The sequence below is a fragment of the Euphorbia lathyris genome, chromosome 5, assembly GCF_963576675.1.
Source record: "Euphorbia lathyris chromosome 5, ddEupLath1.1, whole genome shotgun sequence".
NCBI classification, from domain to species: domain Eukaryota; kingdom Viridiplantae; phylum Streptophyta; class Magnoliopsida; order Malpighiales; family Euphorbiaceae; genus Euphorbia; species Euphorbia lathyris.
In genome coordinates this window covers 60600513-60610840 of record NC_088914.1, presented here as the reverse complement: position 1 = coordinate 60610840, position 10328 = coordinate 60600513, and the positions used below count along the sequence as shown (strand labels likewise).

General features: G+C 34.1%; 2 protein-coding genes across 4 annotated transcripts; one reads left to right on the top strand and one right to left on the bottom strand.

The window, feature by feature from the left end:
• Window positions 1-2126: 2126 nt before the first annotated feature.
• On the top strand, window positions 2127-4928 carry LOC136229280 (uncharacterized). The gene is made up of 3 exons (XM_066017961.1): window positions 2127-2940; window positions 4047-4157; window positions 4719-4928. The coding sequence occupies exons 1-3, from the start codon at window positions 2299-2301 to the stop codon at window positions 4908-4910; spliced, it is 945 nt and encodes a 314-aa protein (XP_065874033.1). The 5' UTR covers window positions 2127-2298; the 3' UTR covers window positions 4911-4928.
• A 294-nt stretch (window positions 4929-5222) lies between these two features.
• Window positions 5223-7282, bottom strand: LOC136229279 (UDP-glycosyltransferase 87A2-like). Of its 3 annotated transcripts, none has more exons than XM_066017958.1 (2): window positions 6584-7282; window positions 5223-6491 (listed from the first exon to the last, which is right to left on the bottom strand). In XM_066017958.1, the coding sequence occupies exons 1-2, from the start codon at window positions 7083-7085 to the stop codon at window positions 5617-5619; spliced, it is 1377 nt and encodes a 458-aa protein (XP_065874030.1). In that variant the 5' UTR covers window positions 7086-7282; the 3' UTR covers window positions 5223-5616. The 3 variants fall into 3 exon arrangements, with proteins under 3 accessions (XP_065874030.1, XP_065874032.1, XP_065874031.1); XM_066017960.1 differs by having other exon boundaries at window positions 5223-6479; XM_066017959.1 differs by having other exon boundaries at window positions 5223-6488; window positions 6584-7280.
• Window positions 7283-10328: the final 3046 nt, after the last annotated feature.

The following is a 10328-nucleotide window of genomic DNA, read 5'->3' as shown; positions in this document are numbered from 1 at the left end:
ACAGGTGACAAGGATGAATCTACCCATCATGTTATCTCAAGCCGGGTCCCCAATCCTAATGAACTACTTTTCATCGGATCCATGTAACTGTCCAGATATCTGTATATATGAAGCTTGTGAGATCAGTTTTCTATCGGACAGAAGACATTGTTACATGCAAGTCTCAACAGTGATAATATCAATCCTAAACATATCACTTGACTTGGGGTGGTTTTTAAGTTTATTAGTTTATTATAAAGTTTTGTCTCACTTCATGCTTGTATGAACACTTTATAATTGCTTTAAAACAAACTTACGGATTTTCTTTTATTAGACTTTATTTAGTGCTTAAAATGGATTGCCTTTATATAGTTATAAAACATATATCTCATTAAAACAAATGATATAAAGAACAATTCATTTACATTAAGTTTATATCCTAGAACAATTGTTTATAGGATACTAAATCCCAACACAAAAGAGGGTGTTTGATTGAGTACTCGGTGGGGTGATAATAGTTTTAACAACTTTCAAAGCGTATAATTTATTGAAGGATGGTGGTTGTTTAAAATTTTAAGAAATGTTGTTTTTTTTATATTGCTTAACTTTCTTTTAATATAAAAAAAATGATTTAAAAGCTTACTATTAAACCATTTTTGTGATAATATTTATAAGGGTAAATTTCAAATAAAACTCATGTGGTTTCACTAATTTTCAGATAAAGGGCTGTGATTTACTTTTTTTGAAAGTAAAGACTGAGGTTTTTAACTTTAGAAAAATAAGGACTTTTTCGAATGATACTATTAAAATCACCATTGACGACTTCAAAACTGACATATTTTAAGAACTACTAATATTCTAAGCAACTTTAATTCTTCAACTTTTTTATTTTGAGGTTATTTAGATGATGTTTGGTAAAGAGAGAGAAAGTTAATGTGTAGAGAGAGAAAGTTCCAAAAAAGATGATTTTCGAAAATAAAAAATGTAGTTCTATAACAAATATGATATTGAATAACTTTAATTCTTGAAAATTTTCATTTTCAGATCGTTAAAAATGGTTTTAATAGCATTAATTCAAAAGGTCCGTGTTTTATTAAAAGTGCGAAACCTCAATCCTCGTTTTGACAAAAAGTAAACCACAATCCTTTATTTGAAAATTAGTGAAACCATATGGATTTTATTTGAAATTTATCCTATTTATAATTAAAATAAATTATATATAAAGTAATGATTTGTAGGATATAGCGATAATTTTTAGAGTTGTTTATGAAACATTTTTTTAATAAAAGTTGTCAAATTTGATATAGATGAAAGATGAAATAAAATATTATAGTTTAAAATAATATGTTAGATTTTGGCAACCTTTTGAGTACTACTCTCTGTTGGAGATGCTTTAAACCATTTCTTTGTTTTGTTTTTTCTTTATAGAATAATTTTTTGTATTGCTCTATCATGATAAATTTAGTAGTTTCTTCTTTATTTATAGTTTTTTTTGTTCTTTCTCTCTTTATGTGTGATTGTGGTATGTCTTCTTATATGGTTGTTATCATGTTTTTCTTCATGGAAAAATAATTTTTTTGGCAACTATGAAGTCGATTCTACATGAAGGGGGTGTTTGGTTGCTCCATCTCTTAATCTTGTTTGCATTTTCACTTCAAAATGGAGAATTTTAAGTGTTTAGTTTGACATCTCCTATTTGCTTTTTACACATAAAAATCATCATTTTACAAAATGAGGGAATCTCTGTTTTTTTGGAAAACATTTTTTTCTAATAGCAAACTATAACAGTAAACACCAGCAACAACAACAAATAGTAGATAAACCAAACGAACCCGAAGTATCACTGTTGTGCCAAAAATAACTGTTTATCACAATATATGATATTGAAAATACAGATTCAAATTTATTTTCGGTATTTCTGAATTGTAATATTTTAATTAATTATATCTAAATTTAATATATTTTTTTTCTTCTTAAGAAAATATCGTTAGATTAACATCATTAATTTGATTTATAAACTGTTTCTGGATTGGATTAATTTTAAAAAGTTTCAGTAGGATAGAGTAGTTAACAGTCGTAGCCAAATTAGAGTCTACATTTGCAGCTGGGTGTGCATTTTAGCCTATTACAACCTGGTAAAACTAACATACACAGTTAGCTCCAAGCGCGCCAACCATTGAAACCATCGCCATACAATATCATACCTTGTTCGTTCTTCTCGTTGTCTCTCTCTCTCTCCTCTGCCGTTCCCCTCCGACCAAAATCCTGATAATGCCCAATTTCTATTCTAAACGGTTAAAACCCTAAGTCAAAACGACAATGGCGGTCGCCTGTCAACATTTCTTCTCAACTTCACCTTCTTCTTCACGCTTCCCCTTGTACTTCACTCCTTCCAATATCCCTCCTCTCAAAAACCCTAATTTCGCTCCTCCAATCCCTTCCTGTCATCTCAGTACCTCCTCAATTTACAGAAATTCATGCTACAAACCCCAACACCTAACCTTCTGTTTTCCTCTTAAAGCATATCAATCCGATGATACTGTACATTCACAAGTTTCTGATAGTTTTAATCTCGATGTCTTTCTGTCAATTGCTGAATTCTTTTGTATTTTCTCGTCGGCGATTGTTACGATCAGTTATGCGGTGAATTCTACAGCTTTGAGCTCGAAAAGGACGGTGTTGGGAATTCTAGGGAGTAATAGAGTGCTTGCTTGGGGATTGGTGGTGATGATGAGTGGCATGGTGATTGGCGCGTGGATTAGGAGGCGCCAATGGCTGCGATTCTGTAAAGTAACAGTTAGGGAGGGTAGGGAGAGTGTGAATTTGGTGGAGAGAATTGAGAAATTGGAGGAGGATTTGAAGAGTTCTGTTACGATTGTTCGCGTCTTATCAAGGCAGCTTGAGAAGTTGGGCATTCGATTTCGGATTACAAGGAAAGCTTTGAAAGATCCCATTGCTGAGGTATACTCATTTTCTTTTATTACTTATTCTTGACCTGCGATTGATTTTGTCAACTGTATTCCTGGTTTGAATTATTACATTTCGGGGAAGAATAAGTTTGGTTATTAGTTGAGAAATCGTTCAAGTTAATATTGATAAATTCCTATTGAATCAGTTATTAGTTTAGAATCCCAAATGCGAAATCCTGGAAGTTTGTTATATTGAAGATAGCTTAAGTAAGAATTGTTAGTTGCAGCTTGCAAGTGATGAACCTTTGCACATAGACTCATCTAGTTATTATGTTTGCTAATTTTTCACTTGTTTGACTCCATGCGGATTTAAATGAAAGTAAGTTTTGGCATTCTGCAGCATACAACACCAATTATTGTTTCTTATGCATAAATTATACTTATCTCTTATGTAGGATCACAGCTCATTGTGTTACTTTTAATAACTGACTAACTGTTGAATTTCAGAGTACTTTAACAGACTTTTACTCTTGGTACTTGAGGATTCGAGTGTTATTTGCAGTTGACCATCTACCTGATTTAGTATCCAATCCATTTTATTCATTACACAGGAAGTAGAATCTGTTATATAAGAAAGTCTATTTCCAATTTAGGGCATAGCATTTAGAGAAAGATATTTTCCAAATTGGCAGTCTCTGGCTTTCCCTTCCAGTATATGCATGCCTATCTGCTTTGCTTTACTAGTAATAAGCAGCATCTTGACTGCAGCACTTTTTTTTTTTTTTTTCCTTCTACTTCCTCTTCTTCATCTCTCTCTCTCCTTTTATATCTCTGCAATTTGTCTCTCAAATGAATTTTGGTTTGGTTTTGGTAATGCAACTTTCAGTTATTATGTCATCTAAGACTGTATTTGAATGTCTATAAAATTCTTATTTTATAGCTCAATATATTGCTTCAGCATTGAGTCTTATTTTGGCCACCTGGGCACTAAATTGGAGAATGGATAACTGGAGCCTGAATAGGCTATATACTCAGAAAGAGAGATTTTGGTCTTATGACATACATGATTGGTGAATTTGTTTCAAGTTTTTCCTAAGTTAATCAACCAATTTCTCCAATTTTTCATATGAATTAACTTGCTGACTATCTCTGTTAAAGACTGCAGCTTTGGCACAAAAGAATTCTGAAGCAACTCGAGCACTAGCAATGCAAGAAGATATTCTTGAGAAGGAGCTTGGTGAAATTCATAAGGTTTTGTTGGCAATGCAGGTAAGCTTATCAAAATATCTGACCATGTCTATGGGCATTCTTTGAGTTGCTGACATCTCAAGGGACCTAGTATTTGATTGTCAATGGGTAACAAGGGTTTCCCTCTACTGGGGCATTAGAAATATATTAGATATGCCTGCTCAATATTTTGCTTCATATTTGGTCAGCTTGGTATCTACTTGATTTTGTATCAACACTTCTTCCGTACAGAATATTCACTTCTTCTGGTTAATGGGTCAAAATGTTGCTACTGTCTGATCTCAGGACGATTCTCCTGTAATATGAGGGTAGTTTGTCTAACACTTGTCCAGGTTTCTTTTGAAGGTGTTCAGTATATAACTAGTGTACTTTTACCAAAGTAAATGTATAAGAATATAGCGCACTGTTTACCAGCATCACTTGCATAATTCTAGCATAACGAAGTGTGTGTGTGTGTATGCGTGTATTGATGTCTTCATTGGCTATTGCTTGAACGATTGATAGTAAGATAATTTTTTTACTTCAATGTTGGTTGAATACATTTGATTGACTTTCATTTGTCATCTTGAGTATTCAATATAGGAGCAGCAACAAAAACAATTGGAGCTGATTCTTGCGATCGGAAAGAGTGGAAAGTTATGGGAAAAGAGGCAGGACACCAGCAAACATGATACAATTGATAACTCTGACTTCACAAAGGAATCAAAGCAGTTGGAAACCCATGAAACTTCAGCTTCTAGTGCAAGCAAGGGAATCAACAATGATAAATCCTAAACTTTTGGAGCAACAACATTTTTCAGATTGTTTTGTTTCGTTCACCCCGTAAGGTCAGATCAATTTGCTTGGCCTCATTTCAGCATGGAATGCAGGCCCTTGTCGTAGCAATGCAGCTATATCTTAGGCAGACATTTGTAGTAGCAATGCAGCTATATCTTAGGCTTTCAGATAGTCATACATAGAATTACTCCCAGTTACTGATGTGAATGATCTGCCAGACTGCCGCTGGTGTATGTGGAACCAAAAGAATAGATTGGAAGGCTTTAATTGTACAATTGAGACACGCATTTCTAATTGTGCTCCTACATGTTTGTTTTTTTTTTTTTTTTTTTTTTTTTTTTTTGTAATACTGAGGCATGTTCAATCTTCCCTTCTGTTGAAGGTAATGAACAATCTTGGTTTCTTTCTTCAATGATGTTTAATGCTCATGTAAAATACTTGGTGCAGTGAGTTGTTAAACGGTAGGCTATTCAAATCCGTTTATCTTTGTTGTTGACGAGTGCTTCAAGGAATTGAACTGAGCTTTTTTAGCCAAAGTGTTTAAAGAAAGCAGGTTACTGAATGGAACTCCAGATAACTCATTAGCAGCTAAGCCATTTTTTACATTAAAACAAGCTAACCATAATGATAAGTTTCAAGTAAATCCTGAAAGTAGAAGTTATAAACAATTTATTTTTCACCCAGGAAAGCATACATAAGCAGTTTAGGGGCAATTTCTACGAGTAATGTTTCTGATAAACGTATCAACATTTGTAGCAGATGAACCACCTAGGGCGATAGCTTGTTGACAAATATCTCTAATTGCTCTTGCTCTTTGCCTTAATTCTTTCGTTTCACTGCTTTCCAAATCCATGAACTTTTGGACTAGTTGAGCAATTTCTTCTCTGGTAACCAAATTTTCTTCTCCTATCAGCCCCTGCACCTTACTACCAGTTCTCCATATATCCAAAATTTGCTTGCTGTTTGAAAACTGATCCAAAAATAAAGGGAAAGTAAGCAATGGCACACCAGCAAAAACTGCTTCCAGAGTAGAATTCCAGCCACAATGTGTCCAAAATCCTCCTACAGAAGAATGGCACAACACCTTGAGCTGATCACACCAAGGCAAAACTAACCCCTTATCACCATTACTGATCTCCTTTAACCTAGACGTTTCACCACGGGCAATCCACAAGTACCGAACACCACTTTCTTGAATCCCAGCTACAATTTCATCCATCTGGTTTGTTGAAACAGAAAGGAAACTTCCCATTGAGATGTACAGGACAGAACCTTGAGGTTGTGAATCTAGCCATTGTTGGTAGTCAGGGCTACTATGACCATCATTGGCTTCTAGTTCTAAATAAGGTATAGAAGGGCCAACAAGATAGATAGGAATTGGTAGAATTGGTTTTAGAGTTTCAACTTGTTTTCCCTCAAGCTCATATACTGATGTGAAGAGGAGATACTGTGCTTTCTCCACCTTGGAAATGCATTCCAGTAGAAGCTGAATGACTCTCAAATCATACTTGAGGAACATTGTCTGAAGCTCTGCCAAATCTGATGAAGAAATCCCTGGGATATAGTCTGCATTCTCTACTAAATGGAAGCATAAAGTCATCGCTCTAAATTAAGTGAACCCTAAATACATCAGGAGTAATAATATTGGAATGAATATGAAGCGATCATACCTAACAAATTAACAGGCGAACTTTGAACATCTTGCGCGAACAGATGAAGATGATAGAGCATTGAAAAGAATGTTGCTGACATGGTGGAAAGCGTAGCTACCGGAATATTCCTCCGATTTCCTAACTCAATTGCCCAGAGTAACTCAACATCGCTGATCATAGCAGTAACAGGCGGGTGAAGATGACGAAGTAGGTGATCAAAAGGAGCTTCCAATTTTGTCATAACAGATTCATAGAAGGCGGGAAAATCAAGGGCCCTGACATTCTCAGAGGGAAGAATATTAGGTATGGTTGCAAAGCGAATTGAATCAGGTTTAGGGTCGGAGGCGATGTAGCCAAGCCACTCGTCGGTGACGATAAAGGTGACGATGAAATTGTTAGGTTTTCTGGAAACTAATAATTTGCAGAGATTCATCAACGGATTGATGTGACCTCTGCCAGGATAAGGCATCGCCACCACATGGCAGACGGTTGAGTCTGGGTTAATTGCTCCTTCTTCCATGTCTGCAAACTCAACACTATAATTTCTTAACTGGTTAACCAACTCTATTTACAAACAGAATTATAGGATGATTAAAAACAAAAAACTATCTAGTCCTAACATATATTTTCAAATCCATCGAGGGGATCTAATCAAGACCACATTTCTAGACCACGAGACACCAATAGCATCATCTAAGGATTCCATAGAAGCACAAAAATAATACTGGCTATATACATGAAGGCCTTTGGGAATAGGTAGAGCAAAGGGCTGTTAATATGGTTCACAACACGATAACACGATTCCCGTAACACAGAAATAAAGGAATTAGGGTTGAGATAAATAAGTTTGGGTCATAAATGGGTTGACACGCTTAACTCGTAAAATAAACGGGTCGGATCGTGGGTTAACTCGCGAATTCGTTGTAACCCATATAATTTAGACGAGTCTATGGATCGTGTCACCCCAACCCGTGAACCCATCTAACCCCATCCATATAACCCATTTAACCTATATATCATGTAAATATAAAAAAAATTTATGGATATTAAAATAATTTTAATTTTTAACCCTAATATATATATATATATATATATATATATATATATATATATATATATATATATATATATATATATATATAGGAGAGGGCTCTTGTGAGAACCCTTTCTCAGGTGATGACACTTTCTTAGGTGAGAACCACCTAAAACTACGTCGTTTTAGGGGTATTAGTTTAACAAAAACGGTGAGTTTTGGTATCAAGTGGCGCGTCTCTTTGAAGTTGAAAACTTCTGTCGCTTCGTTCCTCCTTCTTCCTCGACTTCTTCCTCGACTCCTTCATCATTTTTATCTTCTCTCATTTCTACAGTCGATCAACTTTGCTTTTGATAGAAGATTTGCTTTGGTTATACCGTGTATTTCATCGATTATACCATGTATTGTTCCTCTGGACTTTGGTTAGTTTCTTATCTTCTTCGTTTTTTCTGTTCTTTGTTTTTGTTTGCATTTTTTCGCTTTTTCGTTTTTTTCCGTGATTTTGTTCGTCTGGACGAGGTTTGTTGCTTTATGTTCTTTGTTTATTTTGTTGTTTTATTTTCTTCGTTGATTTTGAGAGCGATTTTGTGTAGTTTTTTTTATTTTCTAGGGTTTCGTTTGTTTGAACTTTATGAATCAGTTTCTATATGTTTTTTTTTTGTATTCAAATGTATTGAGTTTGAGAATGTTTTTATGTTGTTTTATTATTGTTTTATATTTTGTGTTTGTTGTTCTAAAATTATGAACTTATGTTCTGTTAATGGTATATTGTTTTGTTTTATGTTTGTTCTCTATTTTTAAGTTTTGATACCTTATTTTTGTTGCCTTTTGATTTGTAGGTTTTTCATTTGTTTGAAATCTGTAAGTTTGTTGTGGTTTGATTTTGAAATTTAGTGAGTTTCAAAATCATTTTATTTTTGTTCTATGTTTGTTCTATATTTGCATGTGTTTGTTCTAAAATTTTGAACAATTGTTCTGTTAATGAGATATTGGTTTGTTTGAGGGTTTTGCTTGTTTGAACTTTGAAAGTTTGTTGTGGTATTATTTTGTATGGTTTTTGTTCTAAAATATTGAACATATGTTCTGTTGATGAGTTATTGCTTTGTTAAATTAGTTTACGTTTTGTTGATGAGTTATTGCATTTGTTTTATGTTTTGGTCTATATTTTCATTTGTTTGTTCTAAAATATTGAGTATATGTTCGGTTTTTTTTTGTAGAAAATGGGAGGCAATGGAGAAGAGATTTTTCCAAGTAATGTGATTGATAAGAATTTGCTGAATGAAATTATTGAAGAATATTGTTCTGATGAAGATATGAAAGATAAGAAAAAAAGGTAAGAGTGTTGTTCCTATTGAAGCTATAAGTGCAAAAAGACAGACATCTAGAAGATTTAAGAGGACTTCTAAGAGACCTTCCATTTCTAAAAGACCTTCAATGTCAGCCATTCCTGCTGATAAATGATTTGCTCTCTAGTTATGTTGTTCCGTCTGATAATTTGTTGAGACGGCAAACTAGGAGTCAATCTATTAAAGGTGCGTTGAAGCAGGAAACAAGTAGTCAATCTAGTAAAGGTACGTTTAGGCGGCAAACAATGAGTGTATCTAGCAAAGGTTTTGATTCTTCTCAAGTTTCTGAACCTTCTGTTGATGCTTTGAAGGAAGATGTTGATGCTAGGAAGGTAAAGAAAGTTAAGTTTGCAAGAAACCTATCTGTTGCTTCTAGGTTTTTAAAGAAGCGGAAGAAGGTTGTTAGTGTAGGTGATGATGAAAATATTTCTAAAAAGAATAAGACTGCTCTTGGTCAAAGAATACCTTCTAAGCAGTTTATGGGTATTCTTAATGATAATCCGGAGACTCATAAGGATGCAATTAAACGGATTGGATTTGGTGGTTTTTTGGATCTGAGTTTAGATGTTCATAATGCTTCTTTTTGTGAAAGGCTTGTCAATAGTTTTAATGTAGATAGGTGTAGCCTTATGCTGGACAATAGTGAAGAGTTGAAGTTTGTTAAGGAAGATTTTCAAGCTGTTTATGGTTTGCCTTGTGGAGGTGTGGAGATTGAGGAGCCACAAGATGTTGGGGAAGATGATTGTTCAGATTTTTTTGCTCAATGGAGGTGTTATTTTGGACTTGAGAGTGGAAGTCCAATTAATAGTACTGTGATTGCCAAGTTGAATGATCTGAAGACAAAACCATTGTGTGATGAGTTTTTGTTGCATTTCGTATTCTATGCGGTGAATTGTTGTATTCGTTCAACCAAGAACCAAACTATGAACTATAAATTTCTTTATAGTTGTCGGAATGTTAATGAGATTGCAAATCTGGACTGGTGTTCTTTTGCATATAAGCATTTGTTGGATTCTGTCAGTGATTGGAAGAGGAGTCCTACTTTTTTTCATAGGCCCCCTTCCTTTCTTGTTGGTAAGTATAATTTTATTTTTTTTTATTATGTGTTTGACAATATTTGTTTGTTGTTTATTTTTTAATTTGTGTATAACTTGTTCATTTTTGTTATTTTTTTCTAGATAAGTTATTTTGATAGGCTTCAACGAGCTAATGTTGTTAATCCAAGAGATTATCCATTGATATCTGTTTGGAATAAAGAACGAATTCAAAAGAGGATGGCTTTGGAGAAGTTGAGGGGATTTGGAAGTGGGATTGTATTGAAGAGAATATTGGTAGGAGAAAATTTGGTAAGAGAAAGTATGGATGGGGATGAAGGAAATTTGCA

Excerpts from the sequence above, each read along its gene's own strand:
- LOC136229280 (XM_066017961.1), top strand. The coding sequence starts at position 2,299 with ATGGCGGTCGCCTGTCAACATTTCTTCTCAACTTCACCTTCTTCTTCA. Across the intron at positions 2,941-4,046 it reads TGAAAGATCCCATTGCTGAG|ACTGCAGCTTTGGCACAAAA; the intron begins GTATACTCATTT and ends TCTCTGTTAAAG. Across the intron at positions 4,158-4,718 it reads AGGTTTTGTTGGCAATGCAG|GAGCAGCAACAAAAACAATT; the intron begins GTAAGCTTATCA and ends TATTCAATATAG.
- LOC136229279 (XM_066017958.1), bottom strand. The coding sequence starts at position 7,085 with ATGGAAGAAGGAGCAATTAACCCAGACTCAACCGTCTGCCATGTGGTG. Across the intron at positions 6,492-6,583 it reads TTCGCCTGTTAATTTGTTAG|TAGAGAATGCAGACTATATC; the intron begins GTATGATCGCTT and ends GCTTCCATTTAG.